General features: G+C 37.0%; 1 protein-coding gene across 1 annotated transcript in view; it reads left to right on the top strand.

Moving 5' to 3' along the window:
• The window catches only part of ADAM9 (ADAM metallopeptidase domain 9), a 97,794-nt gene that overhangs the window by 69,448 nt on the left and 5,373 nt on the right, over positions 1-22,973 (top strand). The window contains exons 17-20 of the mRNA XM_045821539.1: positions 9,916-9,996; positions 10,243-10,348; positions 17,591-17,729; positions 20,069-20,156. Coding sequence (XP_045677495.1) covers positions 9,916-9,996; positions 10,243-10,348; positions 17,591-17,729; positions 20,069-20,156 — 414 coding nt within the window. The remainder of the gene's footprint in view (positions 1-9,915; positions 9,997-10,242; positions 10,349-17,590; positions 17,730-20,068; positions 20,157-22,973) is intronic.

The raw sequence follows: 22,973 nt of genomic DNA, 5'->3' as shown, positions 1-22,973 counted from the left end.
CATGCTGTGCATATTCCCCCTCCCCATCAATGTGCTGTAATTTATTAGCCAGTCTGCCATTATCGGGACACTTGGGTGATTTCCAGGGGCGTGTGGATGTGTGTGTGTGTGAGCATCCATGTGTGTCTCTGTACCAGAAACCTCACGGTGTTCGTCCTGCCCATGCTCCCTGCTGTCCCGACCACAGTGTTTGGACCAGATAGGAGCCAGGAGTTAGCCATCTCCTGACGTAATGCCAGTAGTTCCATTTGGGAAGATGAACTAGGCCAAATTCCTCTTTTGTTTGGAATATATAATTTTAAAAAGGTAATTAAGGATAGGGCAGAAACTGTAAGAATTCTTTGTGGGATGCCATCAAGTAGGAGCAGGACTGGAGAAGGCTTATGGCAAGGAGGGAGACAGCAGTCCCAGACTGAAAACATGCAGGCAGCTGAAATTCCCTGTTCTTGAGGGGAGGGTTAGCCGTTTTGTTTTATTGCAGCTGCGTCAGCTGATTGGATAAGGCTCGTCCATGTTAGGGGAGCAGTTTGCTTAATTGTCTATTGATTTAAAGGCTCACCTCACCAAAAAACACCCTCATAGAAGCACTCAGAAAAATGTTTGATCACCTATCTGGCACTGTATATCCCATACATGTGGACCATAAAAGTAATTATCACAGTCAATTATTATAGATTAATTAACTACAGAGTTAAATATGAATTGGAAAAAACACCTATACAAGATGTTGGATTGTAATATTCATTTATCCAAATCCTCTCAGAATATAAATGAAAAAATAGGGAATAGATCTCAAAGCAAGATATATATGAGACTTCATTGGTAAACAAAGCTTTCCATAAGTTTTGGAAACCCAAAAGAAGACGGAAATCAGCTTGACAGAGTAGTAGAACCTACAACTTACAGCGCAAACTGATAGGATGTGAACAAGAAGACTTTCTGAGCCTTGCAGAACCCTAAATGAATTGGTGATTTGGAAATAATGGTTATAGCTGAGAATGAGGTGAACCATGACACTGAAATGGAATCACTTTTAGTCTACTAAGCGGGGGACTAGTCCCTTCTCTCATCTGTCTGCTTTTGTTATCCTGGCCACAAGTATCAGCAGCCATTTGCCTAGGCCTCCAGGTTGGAGATGAGAAGCCAAAATTTTTGATATTATGTTTGGTCACCCTCTTAAGAAGTGCCTATGCCCCTATCCTAACCCCAGTGCGCTGTTCCCTTCATGCAACATAAGTGAACTGAGATGGATTGTTAGATAAAGTTAAATCTCTGAGGAAGCCGAACAAACATACTGAGACAAATTATGAGAGAAAAGATAAAAGCCTGCAAGGATCAAATACAGATTTTTAAATTCAACTAATTAAAATGTCAAATTTAGAGAAAGAAAACCAGAAGAGTGGCAATTATGAAATCTTAGAGTATTTGTGAAGAAAAATCCTAGTAGCTTCTAGAGAACAAACAAACAAACACACAAACACCTCCCCAAATGGGCCGCATATAAAAGAATGAGGTTGCAAACCAACTTCTGGAAGACAAAGGAGCAATACTTTCATGTTTCTGCAAGATTCTCAACCCAGAATTCTGTATACAGCCACAGTATCCACAAGTGAGAGGACACACTAAAACCATTTCAGAGATTTAAAGGATCAGAAAATTTATCTTTTATTTATCCTTTCTTAGGAAATCATCTAACATAATGTTCCAGCAAATGAGGAAGTAAAGCAAAAAGAGAAAGAAATGTAATCTAGGATATAGAAGTGTGTCAAACAGAAATTTCAAGATAACAGCTGTGTAACAGGCCAGGAAAATGAATGTTGATTGGGACAAGGGGACTCCATAGAAGGTTCTTTGAAAGAGAGGGAACTTGAAAGAGGAAATGACACAAAAGGCCAATTGTGTAAGAAGAAATGCAAGTGTTATCTGCAGTAGGAACAAAAGCTCTTTAAAAGAAAATATAGTCTTGGTACTTAGCTTTCAGATCAACAGCATTTTGTCTTAATTATTCCCAAGGGAGACTTATTCCCCATTTCACTGTTTTCTTGTGGAGGAACTTCCATTAAAATAACACTTCTGGGTTTTGGGGTGACATCAGCAACATGGACAAATAGGAGGTCACTCATTTGTATGCCCCCCGAAATAACAATTTGGCATCCATCCATGGACAGAAGTGCCTTTATAGGAGCTGTGGGATCCAGCACCACACACCAGGAGACCAAGGGGCCTTGCCTACCTTGTGTCAGGTAATAGGCAGAGACTGCAGTCCTGGATGTGGACTCTGTAGTGGCTTTTGCCTGGCTCCAGCCCTTCCAGGCCACAGTCTGGAAGCCCCTGGAAAACAACATCTTAGTCAGTCACTCCCAGATAAGACAGCCCTTGCAGAAGTCTTGCCAGCAGGGACGTTCCAGCACAATGTTGGAGCAAAACAAATGCGAGTTGGACACATTGGAGAGGGTAAAAGAAATGGTTTGACTCTACCTAAATCCCTCCTTACCCAAGGTAACACAGCTTAGGACAGGAGAGAGCTTTTCAGCTCATGATTTCTCCAACGGGGGAAATGAGAGCTGGGGAGTGAGCATCCAGCTTTCCCAGCTGTTCAGGGCCCCTTCTGTCTCCTCCACCAATGGTACTAGCTTGTGACTGTATGATTGAAGAATGATAAGAGTCTGGGAGAGGGGGTTAAGACCCTTGGAGGACATTAAAAGAATGCAGATCCTACTAAATGTTTAGCGTACTCCACTAGAAGCCCACCCACAATTGACTGCAGATGCCTTGCCTGTGGGTCTTTCCAAGTGGCCTGTGGGCACCCCATACACTCTCCTAACAATGGTAGCAGGAGTGAGCTTTTGCAGATGCCTAGTGAACAAAAAGGAGGTTGTCGGCTCGGGGCTTGGTGTGTCTCAAGATCAATGGAAGGCAATAAGCCTAGGAATTCTGCAACCAGTGGAAGCAAGGAGTGTGGAGCAGGTGTATCCATAAAAGGCTGAGAAAGCTTCAGAATCCCTAGCTGGACTGAGGGAAGGTGTGTGTCTCATGGAGGCAGTTAGTAAAGACTGGAGGAGTTGACTGCTGCTTCAAACGTGAGGACAGCAATCCAAACGTTCAGAACAATTAAGGAAACATGACACCACCAAAGGATCAGTTTTTCAGTGACAGGTCCTAAAGACATGATGATAAGTGATTTATTTACCAATGAAGAACTCAAATAGCTTTTTAAAAATAAAATATTTTATTTATTTATTTTTAGAGAGGGTGGAAGGGGAGGAAAAAGGGAAACATCAATGCTTCTCACTCGCCCTCTACTGGAGACTTACCTGGCCTGCAACCCAGGCATGTGCCTTGTCTGGGAATTGAACCTGTGCCCCTTTGGTTCTCAGGCCAGCACTCAATCCACTGAGCCACACCAGCCGGGGCTCAAATAGCTGTTTTAAAGGAAGTTCAGTGAGCTACAGTAAGAAAATGTAGACAATTTAACATGATCAGGAAAACAATACATGAAAAGATGAGAAGTTTAACAAAGAGATAAAAATGATAAAAAAGAACCAAACAGAAATTTTGGAGCTGGAGAACACAATGAATGAAATGAAAAATAAAATACGGAGTATAGAGAAGATACAAATAAATAAAATCAGAAATGAAAAAGAGACATTGCAGCTGACGCCACAGGAGTGCAAAAATTCAGGAGACTGCTGTGAAAGATTATATGCTAATAAATTGGATTACATAGAATAAATGGAAACATTTCTAGAAACATACAACCTATCAAGACTAAATCATGATGGAATAGAAAATCTGAACAGACCAACCACAAGAGATGGACTCAGTAATCCCAAGAAAAGCCTAATACTAAGTGGTTTAACTGGTGAATTCTACCAAAGATTTAAAGAAAATTGAAAGCCAATAAAAACTCTCCAAAAAAATCAGAGAGGAGGGAACATTCTCAAACTTGTATTTCAAATCCAGCATTTCCCTGATGCCAAAGCCAGACAAGGACATTCAAGAAAAGAAAATTACCATTCAAGATCCTTGATGAATATACATGCATACACTGTCAACAAAATACTAGGAAACCTCATTGAGCAGCACATTAAAAAGATAATACAACAGGATCAATTTGTACTTATCTCTGGAATGTAAGGATGGTTCAGTATGTAAAAATGATGCATCATAGTAATAGAATGAAAGATAAAAATCATAAGGTTCTCTCAATTGGTACAGGAAAAGCATTGACAAAATGTGACACCCATTCATGTTAAAAATCCCCCTACAAATAAAGTCCATATTTGACAAGCTTGCATCTTACATCATGCTCAGTGGTGCAAGGCTGAAAGCTATCCCTGGAAAGTCAGGAACAAGAGAAGGGTGCAGTCTTGCCAGTCTTATTTATTTAGCACAGTATTGGAATTTGTAGCTAGAACATGCATGTTGGAGAAAAGAAATGAAAGCCCTCCAAACTATAATCTAAAAGTGGCATTGTCTTTGTTTGCAAATAATAGGATCTTTTACACAGAAAATTCTGTAGACTCCACCAAAAAACTTTACCAAAAATCAATGAATATGGTAAAGCTGGAAGATAGAAGATCAACATACAGAAATCAGTTGCAGGCATATACGTTAACAATGAACTGTCTGAATAATAAATGCATGCCATTCACAACAGCATCAAAAAAATGAAATACTTATAAATAAATTTGACCAAGGAGGTGAAAGATTTGTCCACTGAATACTATAAGACTTTGGTGAGAAGAGTTTAAGAAGACACAAACACAGGCATACCTCCTTTTATTGTGCGTCACTTTATTGCACTCTGCAGATACTGATCTGTTTTCGTTTTCAACAGTGAAAGGTTTATGGCAACCCTGCCCTGCCCTGAACCAGTCTCGTGGCCCCCTTTTCCCAACAGGCTTAGATGATGGTTAACATTTTTAGCAATGAAGCATTTTTAAATTAAGGTCTGTGTATTTATTAGATACAATGCTATTCACACTGAACAGACTACAGGATAATGTAAATATATCTTTTATATGCACTGACTAGCCCAAAATTCATGTTACTTGTTTTATTGTGATATTTACTTTATCGTAGTGGTTTGTAACTGAACCAGCATCTCTTTGAAGTATGCCTGTAAATGGAAAGATATCTAATGTTCATGGACTGAAAGAATTAATATTGTTAAAATTTTCATATTACCCAAACCATCTGTAAATACTATGCGGTCAAGGTGACATTGCCTTTTTAACAGAAATAGAACAAATAATCCTAAAAATTTGTGTAGGACCACAAGAACTGTGAATAGCCAAAGCAGTCTTGAGAGAGAAGACCAAAACTGGAGGCATCACAATTTCTGATTTTAAATTGCTTTACAAAGCTGTAGTAATCAAATGGTATGGCATTGGCATAAAAACAGACACCTAGACCAACAGAACAGCATAGAGAGAGCCCGAAACAACCCCCCACGTGTACGGCCAGCTAATATTTGACAAGAGAGCCAAGAATACTCGATGGAGAAAGGATCATGTCTTCAATAAGTAGTATTGAGAAAACTGGATAGTCACATGCTGTTAAATATTTTAATGCTATTGGATCCCTATCTTTTACCACTTACCAAATTTAACTCAAAATGAACTAATGACTTAAACATAACACCTGAAATGGTATGTCCCCTAGAAAAAAAACATTGGGAGAAAGTTCGTTGACTTTGGGCTTGGAATGGTGTTTTTGATACGACATCAAAAGCACAACCATCAAAAGCAAAAATAATTAAGTGGGACTATATCCAATGAAAAAGCCTCTGCACAGTAAAAGAAATAATGAACAAAATGAAAATGCACCTTATGGAATGGGAGAAAATATTTGTAAATCATATATTTGATTAGAGTTGTTACAAAATACGTAAAGCACTTACTCAACTCAGTAGCGATGGGCACAGGATCAGAATGGATTTTTCCAAAGTAGACAACAGATGGCCAGCAGGCACCTGAAAACATGCCCGACATCACTAATCATCAAGGAAGTGCAGATGAAAACCACAGTAAGACATCTGTCACCTCATCCCTATTAAATAAGCTCTCATTAAAAAGACAAGAGATAAGTATTAGTGAGGACATAGAGAAAATGAAACTTTTGTGCCTTATTGGTGAGAATGTAAATTGGTATAGCCACTGTGGAAAATAGTATGGAATTTCTCCGAAAAATTCACAATAGAAATACTGTTTGATCCAGCAATTTTACTTCTAGTTATATAACCAAAAGAAATGAAAACAGGATCTTGAGTAGTTATCTGCACTCCTGTGCACATTGTAGCATTATTTACAGTAGCCAAGATACTGAAATAATCTATATAGTGGAATATTATTCATTCACGAGAGAGAAGGAAACCCTGCCATTTGAGATAACATTGATGGACCTTAAGGGCATTATGCTAAATGAACTAAGTCAGAGGAAGGCAAATAATGTCTGACCTTACCTATATGTGGAATTTAAAAAGCCAAACTCGTAAAAACAGAATAGAATGGTGGTTCCTAGGCACTGAAGGGTGGGGTGGTAGAACAGGAGATACTGGTCAAAGGGTTCAAACTTCCAGATCTAAGATGATTAAGTTCTCAGGATCTAGTATTCAGCATGGTGATTATGGTTAATCATATTACACACTTGAAAGAACAAACAAAGTAGATCTTAAGTGTTCTCACTACAAAAAAGAAGTGGTAATTATGGGGAATATGGAGGTGTTAGATAAGCCTGATGTAGTAATCATTTCACGAAGTAGAAGTTTATCAAATCAACATGTTGTATACCTTAAACTTACACTATGTTATACATCAGTTATATCTCAATAAAGATGGAGAAAAAGAAATAACACTGCCAGCCTCAGTGTGTTTCTCCTTCATTTCACCCGAAGGGATGCAAAGTGACTGATGCAGCTGAAGAGTTTGGGAGAAGACACTGGGCATGGGTAGCTCAGTCCCTTCTGTCTTCTCTTTTCAGATCTCCCTGCCTGCAGAGAGGGTGCATTCTGGTCTGCTCTCTCAACCATGCAGTAAATTTAGCAGGGCAGGCTCTGCTTCTGTGGGGGGAGGCCTGTGGTTGTCCAGAGCAGCCTGTGACTAGGCAGGTAAGTTTGCTTTTGGGGTGCAGAATTAGGAAGCCCAGTTCATTGTTTACTTGAGTCCTGTTAACTGCTTTATCGGTAGTAAAGATAATGCTTTGGTTTCCAATTGTCAGCCTCCCCTGTCTTCCGTCACCTAGTTATGAACTTGCTCAGGTAATAGTGGCATGTAACGTACCAAGTGGCTAATATCCCAGTGTTTATGGTATAAATATTAAGCAATATTTAGTTTGAGAAGGTGGGGAATGGGCATTTGGGTTTGTGTTAGAAGGTGAAGTTCTTATCTATCATATGGACATTAATTGATGATGTCTAAAATAAGTAAATTAAGAAATAGAATAGAATGGCAGACTGGATAGGAATGGGTCATAGAATTATTCTTTCATAAGCACTTTTATCACTATTTGATTTTTAACCATGTGCATGTATTATTGTTTAAAAAAAATTACAAGATAAAAATGAGGGTCAACTGGTACCCTGTTCTTTAGAAGTGATTTTGGAAGTGATCTGTCAGCCTGACTGAGAAGAGTACAACGTTGGCATCCAGAGACTTTTGTTGACACCACAGGCCGAGTGAATCGGTAGTGGGCAGAATTCATGGCAGCGGTGATAAGGTTAACTGGAATGCTTGATTACTTAAAAATGTACATGACCACAGGTGTGAGATTATTCTCTGAAACTCTTGGGATAACAGAAAAAAAAAGTGCTGATGGGCAGGTTTGAAAATCATAACCAACAGAATACGCTTTTGTCTTTCTTTTTCTAAAATTAAATTTATTGGGGTGACATTGGTTAATAAGATTATATAGGTTTCAATGTACTTACGCATTTCTCTGATGCATGATCTGTATGTTGCACTGTGTGTCCACCCCCCAGAGTCAAACCATCTCCTGTCACCACATAGTCGGTCGGCGCTCTTACCCCTTACTGTCCCACCCTTTCTTCTGGAAACCACCATACTGTTGTCTGTGTCTGAGAGTTTTTGTTTGTATGTTTTCCTTATTTATTTGTTGCTTGCAGTTTTATATCCCATGTATGAGTGAAATCATATGGTTCTTAACTTTTTCTGGCTGACTTATTTGACTTAGCATGATGTTCTCAAGGTCCATCCATGTTGTTGCAAATGGCAGTATTACCTCTTTTCTTAAGGCTGAGTAGTATTCCATTGTATGTATCTGCCACATCTTCTTACGCCTTTTTCTTTTCCCGAAATGTGACATAAGAGAAGGCAAAAAGATTTACTATGAACATGAGTCTTTGCTTTGGAAATTGGGCATGCTTCAGATTTGGTGTTGGGTTTAATATCTCTGCTCATTTCTAGGAATAAAACATCCATATTTAATGAGTTGACTCCGTATGTTCATTTTTGACAAATGTGCATTTGCAGGTAGTGTTCTCACTTAGAACATGTAGTGTTTGATAATTACATATTCAAATCTTTCACATTCTTATTTATCATTTAGTTTATTTATTTTTTAGTAGCACTGAATACTGTTCTACATTTAATCTCACCTACTTTTGTGAGTACTTCTGTAGGATAGATTTCTAGTCGATTTTTTTAAATTAAGAGGCATATACATTTAAAATCTGATAGACACTGCCCATTTACCTCTCAGTAAGGCGGTAAGAATTTCCGTTACACTAATTGTGTATGGGGCTGTCTTATTTTCTCCCACACTCTTGCTAACATTGTTTTGTCTTAGTTTCATGTCATGTTTAGAAAAGCTTTTTGTGTCCCAATGTAATATAAATATCCTCTGTTTTCATTTTGTATTTTTATAATTTGGTTGGGCTTTGGTGTTTACTGGCACAGTTTAATTTATGAACGTTTCATTCTATTTCTATGATCTCATTTAATGCTGTTGTTAGGTGTTTTTAAAAAATATTTTCTACTTTACTCTCTTCCTAGATTGCACAGATTGTATGTTTGTGGTGTGTGTGTGTATGTGTGAGTTCAGTTTGACAGTTATCTATCTTTTTTCATTATACTATTTGTTCTTTTGATAGCAAGAAAAACACATTAACATACTTTCCCCACCAACATCAAGAATAAAAATAGTATCTACTAGTTTCCCCCAGTAAAATGTATCACTGTTACTTTCAAACCCCCACACGCTTTTTTTTTGGTTGGAAAATGTTTGCTTTAAACTCCAGGTTACTACGTTTTCATACTATGTCAACAACATTTATGTACAAGAAGGATAGGGCATGCCTGGTAGGTGTACCTGTCCTGACACACTAATGGGACCAAACACCAAACCTTTGGTATAGCCGTGAAATAGGATAGGTTGGGTCCTTTCCTTTCTGGATTTTGCTAAAGTCCGGACTCTGCACTTTGAGCAGGCTTTTGGTTTGGTACTACTTTATTTTTACTTGGGGGAGGAGCTGAACATTAAGAGTAAAGAAAAATGGAAAAGGAGAATCCTCTTCTTTTTTGTTGTCCTGGGTAGTTCATCTTTGGTTCCAAATTTATGTCCTGAAATACAAAATGAGAAATACTGTAGTTTTCTTCATTCAAATATTTTACTTAGGATTTTCACCCCTATGTTTATGTGGAAGGACAGATTACAGTTTTATGTTTGTTTTTGGCCTTTGTATTATCTTTCCCCTTTTGATCAGCTATGTGTCAGTTAATTAATTTTACTTACTTTGCTGCATTTGCAAATATATAACGTGGGGATAACCATTCCTTAAAAGTTTGAAAGAGTTCCTAACCAATGAAATAATCTATGCCCAGGTCTTTTTTTTTTTTCTGACTGGTTTTATTAATGTGTTCAAGTTTTCTCTACTCATTACTTCCTTTGTTTCAGATCTGTAGAAACTTCCAATGTGTAAATGCTTCTGTTCTGAATTATGACTGTGATATTCAGAAGAAGTGTCACGGACATGGGGTAAGTCGCCTGCTCTTTTGGTTTGCTCGTGGAGGTATGCTGATTGATGAGGCATCCTGTGAGACTTCCTAAGAGTTTTAGATATTTTTAGACCTTGGGAAATTGAGATACCTGATGAAATTTTATCCTTAAAGAGTGTCTATGGATTTGCATGAATTTAGTACTTTCTCTTGGTTCCCATTCTAGAGTTCATGATTGAAAGCAACATTCATAATTAATAAAAGTGGTGTTTTGGTTGTTTTGAAGGTATGTAATAGCAATAAGAACTGTCACTGTGAAAATGGCTGGGCTCCCCCGAACTGTGAGACGGAAGGATACGGAGGAAGTGTGGACAGTGGACCTACGTACAATAGTAAGTAATGTAGAAGGCAATGAGTGTGATGTCCCAGGAGCCCGTGTCAGAAATTGAGCATCCTTGTGCCTCTCCCGCACTTCTCACATCAGCCGTACATTAGATTATGTTGGTTCTGCCGCCTGAATTTTTCACAAATGTTTCCATTTTTTCCATCCCTACGAATTACCTTCAGTTTCTTGCCTGGACTTACATAGTAGCCTCATAATTAGGCTCTCTCTTTCCCATCTTGCTTCCCAATCCACATTCCACACCACATTACAGAATTGTAGTGTTTTTCTTTCAGGAACTCAGTTTTGATCATGCCAGTATCTTGTTTTAAATTCAGTGCTTCTGCATTGTTATTAGAGCACAGTCCAAAAATCCTGGATGCGGCTTAGATGCCCTGCATGATTTGCCCCAAACTTAACTTTCCCAACTCTTTTCACTATGCTTAAGACATTGTAACTTCTTTTACTTCTTCTAATAGGCTACCCTCTATTACCTCTGGGCTTTAGAGCATATTATATTTACATTGTTGGAACTTGGCTAATTGCTACCCAGATTTCAATTTATACCTTATTTCCCCTAGGGCGGTTTCCCTGACTGCCTAAATCTGAATTAATATGCCTTTTCTATTCTCCTGTTACTGTAAGCCCTATCACATACTATAGTAATTACTTATATGCCACTTATTCCTATTTCCTGCGTGTCTGTGAATAAGCTCCTTGGCACCAGTGTCTTCCTATGGAGAAGGTACACTTTCCTTCTCTAGGGTCGGTAGTAGGTGGGATGGCTGGCTCATAGAGTAGCTTTATATTTAGCATTTTAAGAAACTGCCAAACTGTTTCCCAAAGAGGCAGCACCAATTTACATTCTCCCCGGCTGTATACAAGGGTTCCAATTTCTCCATCCTCTTCAGTACTCCCTATGGTCAGTCTTTTTAATTTTAGCCATTCTAATAGGTATGTAGTGGCATTCCACTGTGACTTTAATTTGTATTTCTCTGATTACTGCTGATATTGAGCATCTTCTCATGTGCTCATTTGTCATCCACATATCTTCTTTGGTGATGGGTCTGTTCAAGTTGTCCAGATTTTAGATAGGTGGTTTGTCTTCTGGAGTTTTGAGAGATCTTTATTCTGCATACAAGTCCTCTATGAAAAATGCTTTGTAAATATTTTCTCCCAGTCTGTTTACTTCAGCTTTCATCGGTTCTTTCTGTAGTTTCTTAGGATAGAAGGCTAATAAGGTCATTGATTTGAGACATTTTTTTCTTTTCTTAATACAGACATTGTAATGCTATCAGTTTTCCTGCGAAAACTGCTGTTTCTTCACCCCACACATTTTGATATGTTGTGCTTTCATTTTCATTCAGCTCAGAATGACTTCTAATATATTTATTATTTCTATGACCCATGAGTTATTTTGAAGTGTGTTACTTTGTTTTGTAGTATCTGGAAGATTTTTTAGCAATTTCACTGTTACTGATTTTTCATTTATTCCACTGTATTTAGAGAACATTGTATGATTTGAATTCTTTTGTCTTTTTGACACTTGTTTTATGCCCCAGATGACTTATCTTAGTACTAAGTTTTGTGTATACTTGAAAAGAATTTGTATCCTGCTATAATTGTGTGGAATGTTTTATAAATAGCATATTATTGACAGATGTTTAAGACTTCTCTATCCTTACTGATTTCTGTATACTTGTTCTGTCAATTATTGAGGGAGGAATATTGAAATCCTTGGCTATAACTGCTAATCTGCCCGTTTTTTCTCTGGCAGTTTTATTAGTTTTTGCTTTATGTATTGTGGAACTCTGTTATTAGATGCATAAGCATTTAGGATTGTTCTGTCATTTTGACATACTGACCCTTGTAATTATGAAATAGCTCTCCTTATACCGCATAATACTCTGTTCTGCAATTAGACATTAATGTAGTGACTCCAGATTTCTTTTGATTAGTCAGCATGGGAAGTTCTTTCTCATCCTTCTACTTTTAATCTATTTGTGTCTTTATATCTTACTTCTCTTTTTTAACCCTCACCCAAGGATATGTTTATTGATTTTAGAGAGGGAGGGAGAGAGAGAGGGAAGAGGAGAAAGAGAGACAGAAAGAGAGTCAGAAAGAGAGGAACGTTAGTGTGAGAGAGAGACACACTGATTGGGAACCTGCAACCTAGGTGTGTGCCCTGATCAGGGATCAAGCCTGCATCCTTTGGTGCACAGGACGATGTTCCAACCACCTGAGCCATCTGGCCAGGGCTTGTGTGTTTATATTTAAAGCAAGTTTCTCATAGGCAGCATATAGTTGAATCTTGCTTTTTTACCTGGTCTGCCAATCTCTGCCGTTTGATTGAGTTGATCTGTATATTTAATTTGATTATGATATGTTTGGGTTTAAATCTAGCAAGTTGATGTTTTTCTCTCTTCAGTTTGTATTACTTCATTGTGCTTCTACTTATCTCTCCCTGCCTTTAGTGCTATTGATGACATACTTCTACGTAAGTTATGAGCCCTACACACGCACTGTTACTATTTTGGCTTTAAACAGTTGATTATCTTTCAAAGATTTAAATAATCGAAAAAGTCTTTACCCACATAGATACCATTTCTAGTGCTCTTTGTTTTTTTTTAAGTCAGGTTTTTATTAGGTATCATTTAATTTCTGCATGTAGTACTTCTTTTCACATTTCTTATAATGCAGGTCTACCAGTGACAAATTCTTTTAGCTCTTGTATATTTAAATTTTTTTTGCCTTGAATTTTTTTACTGGGTAAAAAATTCTAGGGTGAAGTTTTTGCCCCATTTTACTTCTTCAAAGATGTTCCTACAGTGTCTTCTGGCTTATGTTGTCTTTCCTGAGAAATCTGCCATCATCCTTTTTTTGGTCTTCTGTTTGTAAGGTGTGTTTTTACCCTCTAGTCACTTGTAAGATTTTCTCTTCATCTCTGATTTTTAATATTTGACAGTTATGTACTTTGGCATACTTGGGATTTGTGAAACTTTTTCAATTTGTGCTTTTATAGTTTCTTCAAATTTGGAAAAGTTTTGCCCATTTTGTTTTTAAAAATTTGTTTTTCTTGTTTTATAATGTTTTATGTATTTAAAACACAATGAAAAGAAACTAATAAAACTAATAAAATTAATTACTTTATTGAATTATGCCGGGGGGAAAGGCAGAAAACTGTATTCAAACAATAAAATTCAAAAGTAAAAAAAATAAAATAAATTAGAAACATGAAAAAAAAAGAATTATGTGCACACATACGTCACCTATAGCACATCCAGACATTAATTGACTTCAGTAAGGAAATTTTTCTGGACTGACCTTTCTAAATCCTAGAATCTTTTTTTTTTTCAGTTACAGTTTATATTCAATGTTATTCTGTATTAGTTTCAGTTGTACAGCATAGTGGTTACAAAATCATGTATTTTACAGAGTGGTTCCCTAGTTTCAAGTACCCACCTGGCCCCATACACAGTTATTATGATATTATTGACTGTATTCCCTATTCTGTAATGTACATCCCTGTGACTGTTCTGTAGCTACCAATTTTTACTTCTTAATCCCTTCGCCTTTTTCACCCAGCTTCCCACCCCCTCCCCTCTGACAACTGTCAGTTTATACTCTGTATCTATGAGTCTGTTTTTATTTTGTTCTTCAAATTCCATATATAAATGAAATCATGTTATTTTTCTTTCTCTGACTGACTTATTTCACTTAGCATAATACCCTGTAGGTCCATCCCTGTTGTCACAGAAGGTAAGATTTCCTTCTTTTTTATGGCCAGGTAGTAATCTGTTGTGTATATGTAAAATAGCTTTTTTGTCCAGTCATTTATTGGTGGGCACCTGGGTTGCTTCCATGTCTTGGCTATTGTAAATAACGTTGCAGTGAACATGTGGTGCATATGTTCTTTTGGAATAGTGTTTCAGGTTTCTTCAGGTGCATTTGCAGCAGTGCGATCACTGGGTTGTAAGGCAGTTCCATTTTTATTTTTTTGAGGATCCTCCACATGGTTTTCCATAGTGGTCGCAGCAGTCTGCCTTCCCACCAACAGTGTGCAGGGGTCCCCATTTCTCCACATCCTCGCCGACACTTGTTGTCTGTTGATTAATTGATGATAGCCATTCTGGCAGGTGTGATGTGGTATCTCATTGTGGTATTGATTTGCATTTCTTTGGTGATTAGTGATATTGAACAACTTTTTTTCTGTTTTCCTCTTTTTTCTCCTTCAGGGGCTCCCAGTACATGTTGGTTTGATAACTTGGAGTTCTTTCACATCTCATTTATTTGCCTTGATTATTTTGTTGTTTATTCTCTGGGTTTAATTATGAATAGTTTGTATCATTATTTTTTGAGTTCAATCTTCTTCTGTGTATCTACTCTTTCATTAATTCCATCTACTGTAACCTTCATCTTAGACATTGTATGTTTTATCTAAGTTCTATTTGTTTCTCTTTTGTTGGTATCATTTATGTCTCTATGTTGCATGTTCAGTCTTTACTCTAGCATCTTGAACATGAACTACAGTCATAATAACTTCTAATATCCTTGTCTACTACTTCTGTCATCTGTGTCTTCTCAATTTTGATTGATTTTCCTTTTCATTTTGGATCATATTTTCCTACCTTTTGCATGCCTTGTAATTTTTTTACTGGATGCCAGAGATTGTGAATTTTGCCTTGTTGGATACTAGATATTTTTGAATTTACATTGATGAACTTTGTTCTAGTGTGCTTATGTTACTTGAACATAGTTTATAGTTTGATGCTTTTGAGTGTTACTTTTAAGCTCTGTGGGAGAGGACCAGAGTATCATTTAGCCTAGGGCTAATTTGCCCTATTACTGGGGCAAAACCCCTTCTGTTTATTCTACTCAGTGCTGTGGTAATTATGGAGTTTTCCACGGGCAGTGGTAGGAACAGGCACTTTTTCCAGTCCTGTGTGAGTTGTGGGGTTCGTTCTAATTCCTACAGGTAATTCTTTCTGTGGCTTCAAGTGGTTTCCTTACATGCATATGTAAATCAGGACTCACTTTAATATGTGAGAGGAGCCCTCTGCACAGCTCTCAAGTTTGGTCTGTGTAGCTCCCTCCTTCCGGTTCTCTGTCCAGTGAACTCTAGCTGCCTTGAGGACTACTACCTCCATCTCCTCAATTCGGACTTCACTGAGCTTTGGTTGGGTTTTCTCACTCCTCTTCGTGATCTGTTAACTTTCATTGGGCAGCAAACTGGGACAATTGTAAAGCTCACCTTATTTTTTTTTTTGTCTCAGGTATCACTGTACTTTATTGCCTGATGTCCAACATTTTGAAAAGTGTTGCTTTATATATTTTACTGGGTTTGCTGGTTGTTGTAGCTGGCAGGACAAACCTGGTCCCTGTTATTCCACCTTGGCTAGAAATTGCTGTGTATCGTTCCATCGAGTAGATGTGCCATAACTTGGCTTAGCTGTTTTGTAATTAGTTGACATTTAGGTTATTTCTAATTTTTGGTATGCACTGATAACATTGTAATATATATCTTAATACTTAGCACATTTTTCCAGTTGGAGGACAGATTGGTAGAAATGAGATTACTAGGTTGAAGGGTATAATTCTTTCTATGGTTCTTCATAAAAATTCTATGACAAACCCACTGTCAGTATTAAAGTCAATGGACAGTAAATACAGGCATTCCTCTTAAGATCTGGAACAAGATAGAATGTCTACTTTCACCTCTCTTATTCAGTATAGTCCTGGAATGCTTAGCCATAGCAACTGGACAAGAAGAAGAAATAAAAGGCATCCAATTTGGAAAGAAAGAAAAAAATTAGAAGTGGAACTTCATTTTAACCCTATGGTTTCAGTTCTGGGAATATATTTGAAGAAACCCAAAACACTAATTCAAAAGAACACAAGCACCTGTGTGCTCTTTGCAGTGTGATTAACAATTGCCAGGAAGTGGAAGAAGCCCAAGGGTCCAGCAGTAGATGAGTAGCTAAAACAACTATGGGGCATTTATACAATGGAGTACTACTAGGCTGTAAAAAAGAATAAAACTTTATCCTTTGTGACGGCATGGATGGACCTGGTGAACATTATGCTAAGTGAAATAAGCCAGTATGAAAAAGGCAAATGCCGTATGATTTCACTCATATGTGGAATCTAGTGAACAAACTGAACTAACAAGCAAAATAGAGAGAGACTCATAGGTAGAGGGCAAGCTGACAGCTCCGGGGGAGGTTAGAGGGTGAATGGATTAAGCAAAAAGAAAAAGGACTCATGGACATGGATAGTAGCGTGGTGATTGCAAGGGGGAGGGTGGAAGAGGGTAAGCGATAATGAAAAAATACAATGAAAACAACTTAAGTAGAAGAAATTCTAAATGAATTTGTGTAATGCTACTGACTGTACGAAGGTACTGATTTTTTTCAATATAACCTACCAATGTTGTGTGCTTTAATCAAAATATCATGTACTCATTAGTAGGTATAAAATGATATATCAAGCTTATTTATTTTATTTTTGCTTTCTTTAATTTTTTAATATTTTTAATTGGGTTGATTGTTGTTTCATGTAGTGCCATACAACTTTTAATAGAAATTTCTGGTTCTTACTGTAAAGGACACGTGGATAAAACCAAGGGGGAGGGTGGAAGCAAGGGAGAGAGGTGGGTTTGGAGGGGGTGGGGGAGGGGCAGGGAGAAAATATGGACAGCTGTAATTGAACAACAATAAAATAATTTAAATTTAAAAAATTTATGGTTCTATTACAGGGTTATTCATTGTAGCACTTTTATAGCATTTTTAAATAACAAAAATTTACAAGAATGAAAGTATCAGTTGGTACTGTTTAGGTAAACTGTAGGACGTCCTTGCAGTACTGTTTTGTGTGACTGTACAGAGAATGAGGTGGTCCTTTATGATTTGGAAAGATAAATAGATAAGTGATGCGCTGAGCAGTGTTTATGGTATGCTACCTTTCATGTAAGATAGGGTTGACAACCAAAAATACTCTGTTCTTATATTTATTTGTATGAAGAAATACTGTAAGGTAATATAAGACATTAATAAAAGTGGTTATTTTGGGGAAGGCAAAAAAAGTGGGTAGCAATGTGGTATAAACAGACTTTTCAGTGTATTCAATTTTTATCAGTTTGAGTTTTAAACGATATGAAAATTAGTGTAAAACAGTTATAATCACCATCTGTGTACTAGTTAATATGAGTAAAGTTCTGACTTTCTGATCATTCCTATAAATTTTTTCTTTCTAGAAAATACTGCATTGAGGGATGGACTTCTGGTATTCTTCTTCTTAGTTGTTCCTCTTCTTGTATTTGCCGCCTTTGTCTTCGTCAAGAGAAACCAGCTACGGCAGCGCTGCTTCAGAAAGAAGAGATCACAAACATACGAGTACTTACATTTTTTCCTTGTAATTCATATAACATAATTTAAGTAATTATAGTGTTGATAGTCATATCATAGAGGCTGGTTTAAAAATAGGTCCTAAAGTCATCTATTTTTTGACATGATTAGCCTGGGTAAAAAAATAGTGGTGACTCAGCCACCTCTTAAAATGGGGTGGGGGAAAGGATTATGGTAACCAGTCTGTGTGCTGCTGAAAATGGCCCTTAGAGTTGGTTTTGCTTGACACTGATTTTTGGGGTCAGTAGGAATTTGGGCTACAGCTTTTTATTTGTACTGCTTAATCAGAGGTTAAAATATGGGGTAACAATTAAAAAATGTAAATGCTAAAAATTTTTCTTTCATGTTTATTTCAAAGATCACTTCTCACAGAGGATGAGCTTTTCTTTCCTTTTTTTAAAGATTTTATTTATTCATTTTCAGAGAGAGGGGAAGAGAAGGAGAAAGAGAGGGAGAGAAATATCAATGCATGGTTGCCTCTTGCGCACCCCATACTGGGGACCTGGCCCGCAATGCAGGCATGTGCCCTGACTGGGAATTGACCCAGCGACCCTTTGGTTTGCATCCTGTGCTCAGTCCACTGAGCTATACTAGTCAGGGCAGAGCTTTTCAAATCATAGTTTTGGAAACAGATTTTGTGAATTATATTATTATAATAATATCCACAGATTTAATATTAACAAAATTCACAGATTTTGTGAATTATCAACTTTTATGAAATAAGTTTTGGTGGAAGAAAGCATCGTCATAATTCAGACATATCTAATCTATGTGTTGGACTCTTGTATGACTGTCTCAACTATTACTTATATGTTTGTATTAGAATGTAGCATAGATTAGCATAGACCTTGTAAGTTCTAGTTTGTTATTTATTAGAATTATGAACTCAAACTCTTTGAGCCTTGATTTACTTCTACCAACATAAGAATAATAACACTGCCTAGCTCTTAAAGCTGATGGGAGGATTAAAGGAAAAAATTTTTTTTCAAATAAAAATAAATAAAAAACAAAACCCTTGGCACATTGGCTGGCACAGTATAATTACTTAATAATTAATTTTTGTTATGTTAGTGATTTTAAAATGTTAGGTTGGCCAAAAAGTCCGTTTAGTTATTGCCTATAAAATAAAAGTCATGGTTTTCATTTTTACCAAAAACTTTATTGATTTGGATATTTTTAGGAATGTTGGCTATCTCCCATATGGTAGAACATTGATTTTTCTCAGTTAATGTCTTGATTTGATCACTATCAACTTCCACTGACCTACCTGACTGTGGAGCATCCTCCAGCGAGAGATCTCCGGCATGAAACTTCGCAAACCACTTTTGACATGTTCGTTCCATGAGTCACAGCACCCTCTTCATATACTGCACAAATGTTTTTCTGCGTTTCAATCGCATTTTTACCTTTCTTGAAATAATAAAGCATAATATGCTGAAAATGTGGCATATTTTCTTCCATCTTCAGTATTACAATGGCTACCCAAAACTTCACCAGTTTTGATTTTATTTTTAAATGCATGCTGATATGACAGCTGTCATAATACAGTCTAACACAATTGTTTAGAATAAAATTAAAGATAGCTAAGCACATTGAAGATAGCTGTATGTGCTTAAAATTGTATGGAAAGTAGTATTGTATGGAAAGAAACCAAGTGAACTTTTTGGCCAACCCAATATCCATATCTCTGTGATGGCTTACCTTTACTTTATTGCCCAAATTTTCTCACTCCCTGCAGAGTATTTTTCTAGAGTATCCTGGTGTTAGCTTTAAGTTTTAACATATTCTAAAACACATTTATCTTGCTGTCCTTGCTTTCTCTTACTTTGTTACACACTCCAGACTGACCAAACCATGTAATTCCCCAATCTGCATCTCCAAAATTTTAGTTCCATAACTCTAGCTCTCTCCTATACATCTCTTCCTAGCTGGCTCGCCCTTGCCTCAGCGTGTCTGAACTTAACTGATACCTTTCCAGAGCTCATTTGCTCCCCCTGCACTTCCAAGTTTTTAGAGTGACTGCCTCAAGTTTTGCATATGCTGCTTAAGAGTATGCCTCATTGTTATAACCAAATGTTATAATTTCTTAGAATTTCAGTTTATTTCATTGTGTAATGGGGTTAATAAAATTTTCTAATACTCTAGGGGTTAGAAATGTGTGAAAGCTGTTAAAAATGCTGAGAAAAACTTAGGTAGCATCATGGTCATCAAATTATCACCACTGCCAACATCATTATTCTGTTTTTGGGAAAATGCAAGGTGTGTGTAATACGTCACATAGGAGTGTTTTCATCTCAGTGCAGCTCAAAAGTCGTTTTGTCTTTCAGATCAGATAGCAAAAATCAAGGGAAGGTCTCTAGACCCCCACCGAACGTCCCTCGGCACGTTTCTCCGGTGACTCCTCCCAGAGAAGCTGTAAGTTTAAAGTGAACATTCTATTTCTTTACTATTATTATGGTTTTATTTTTAAAGATTAAAAAAATAGTTGTCACATAGGTACAGACAGTTGTTCAGAATTTAGGAATGTGGTCTCTAGGTGGCCTCTGGGTTAAAGGAATACCAGCAGGGTCCCTGGCTCAGAGGAGAGGGAAGACATCCAGTAATAAGAACGCCTTGCCTCGGACCCAAGACTGGGAAATGACGGGGGATTCAAGCCATCCCTGGTTTTTCCTTGTCGGCTCTCTTTCTGTTTTCAGTGCCTGGCTTCCCTAGGGCACGTCACCAAAGGCCTGGTGCTGAGCTCCGGAATACACTTAACTACCGCAGCAGTGGGAGAGTGATCACTGCTCCTCTGCGTGTCTTAGGAGGTTTTGGGATGATGACATACATTTTCTCAGCTGCATATATTCCTAAGAAATATGTAATGTTACTTTATAATTTCTGAAACATTTTAAAAATTATTTTATTTTTAAATTAAATGATTAAGGGTGACATTAGTTAATAAAAGTATATAGGTTTCAGGTGTACAGCTCTGATACATCGTCTGTGTGTTGCACTGTGTGCCCACCACTCAAAGCCACATCCTCCTCCATCACCATGCATTTGACCTCCTTTACCCATGACTGCCCTCTGCGCCACCTCCCTCTGGTGACAACCATTTTGTTTGCTTTGTTCGCTCATTTGTTGCTTTCAGTTTTGTCGTCTTTGTCAGTACTTTTCAGACTTTTAAAGTATTTCCACTTTATGTGGAGTGAAATGATTAGATATCCTTCCTCATGTTTTATATATATTCCATTCCTTTTCCCTAGTAAAAAAGAAACAAAAAATTATTATGCACTTCTTCCTTAATTATATATTTTCAAGATTTTCCATATCACTACATATATAGGATAATCATACAGTCCTTACGTGTAGAAGTTAGAAATTACATATATGCTCTTCACCCTTGACATATTTTTTATTATGATAAAATATATGTCATAAAATTTGCCATTTTAATAAATTTTAAGTGTACAATTTAGTGACCTCACACTTACAATGTTATGCAATCATCACCACTATCTTTTTAAAAATCTTTTTCATTACCCTGAACAAGAATTTTGTACCATGAACCAGTAACTCCTATCTCTCCTCTTCTTATAAATTCGAGAATCTACTTTTCCATTTATACAGAAAGGCTACTGGAACTTGATAGGGATTATGTTGAGTCTGTAGATCACTTTGGGGTGAGAGAGTTTGACAATACTGAGTCTTTGAAACCACGAACACTAGTTGTCTTTCCGTTAATATAGGTCTCATTTAAAATTTTCAGTAATGGGTTGTAATTTTCAGTGTTTAAGCTTTTTACCTTCTTGATTAAATTTATTTCTAGGTATTTTACCCTTTTGGCTGCTATTGTAAATGGAATTGCTTTCCTAATTTCCTTTTCAGATTGTTCCTTGCTGGTGTATAGAAACAAAATTGATTTAGGCATGTTCATTATATATTTTGCATTACTGTTGAATTCATTTATTAACTCTAGTAGCTTTCTGTGGAATTTTCTATTTATACATAGAATCATATTATCTGCAAATAGAAATAATTATACTTCCTTCTTTTCCAATTTCAATACCACTTATTTACTTAGGTATTTATTCCAACTATCCTGGCTAGACCTTCTAGTACTATGTTCCATAGCAGTGGTAAAATCGGCATCCTTGTATCATTTCTGATTTTAGGGGGAATGCTTTCAGTTTCTTTGGCATATTTAAAAATTTCTCCATGTTCTTTTAGTGAATCTTTGTTGTTGATGTTTAGAAGTCCTTAAGGCAGTCCTGGAGAGCTGTTTTTGCATTTTTAGCTGTTGGTAGAGTCCTTTCGTATAATAAGAGATTGGGAAAGACAATCTCATCTCAAATCTATTTTAAAAATTTATTGATATGGCAGTATCAGCTTTTTTGGGGTTTAATATTGATTTTTGTCCTTTTGTGTCTCAGCTCTAGGTTTTTGTTTTTTGTGTACAGTGAGGTTTGTATAAAACGTCTCGTAGGTAAATAGTCCTTTTCTTCTGATAGCTTCTTATCTTCATTTGCATGTACAACTTGGGCCCTTTTTCTCCTCCTCTTTTATGTTATTGTTGTTGCAAATTGCCCTTTTTACAAATGTGTTTGTATCAAATGGAATTAGCTGTAGTTTTTTAAGTGCTTCCCCTTTTAACTTTTGTGTTACTATAATTGTTTGTTTTTAAAATTTATTTTTTAAAATTATTTTATTGTTGTTCAATTACAGTTGTCTGCATTTTCCCCCCACACTCCCCCCACCCTAGCCCAACCCACCTCCCTCCCATGTAATTAAGTGTTTAACACCCTGTTTCGAAATAGAATTGCCACTGATTCTGGTTGTCATCTTGAAGTTTGTATGCTCCTTTCAACATCACTTGCAATGCAGTTCTTGTGGTGGGGAACTCCCGCAGCTTTTGTGTGTCTGGGAAAGCCTTCGATTCTCCTGCATGGCTGAGTGATAACTGTTGGATGATAGAGTACTCTTGGCTGGTAGTTTTTGTATTTCGTATTTTGAATATGTCATTCCCTTTCTCCTGGTCTGTAGAATTTCTGCCGAGAAATCTGATGATAGCCTGATGGGGGTTTCTTTTAGGTTACTGTCTTTTTCCCTTCTGGCTGTCTTTAGCACTTTTTGTTTATCATTGACAGTCTTAATATAATGTGTCTCAGAAAGTTTATTTTTGTATGGAGATAATTGTGTTATGTTAGTTTCTTACATTTTTATGTTGAGTTCAATCCCCAGCCTTTGGAA

Source organism: Phyllostomus hastatus, unplaced genomic scaffold (assembly GCF_019186645.2).
Source record: "Phyllostomus hastatus isolate PE091 unplaced genomic scaffold, TTU_PhHast_1.1 phas_scaffold_46, whole genome shotgun sequence".
Lineage (NCBI taxonomy): Eukaryota > Metazoa > Chordata > Mammalia > Chiroptera > Phyllostomidae > Phyllostomus > Phyllostomus hastatus.
Note: the sequence above shows the minus strand (reverse complement) of the source record. Positions and strands in the feature narration are given on the sequence as shown.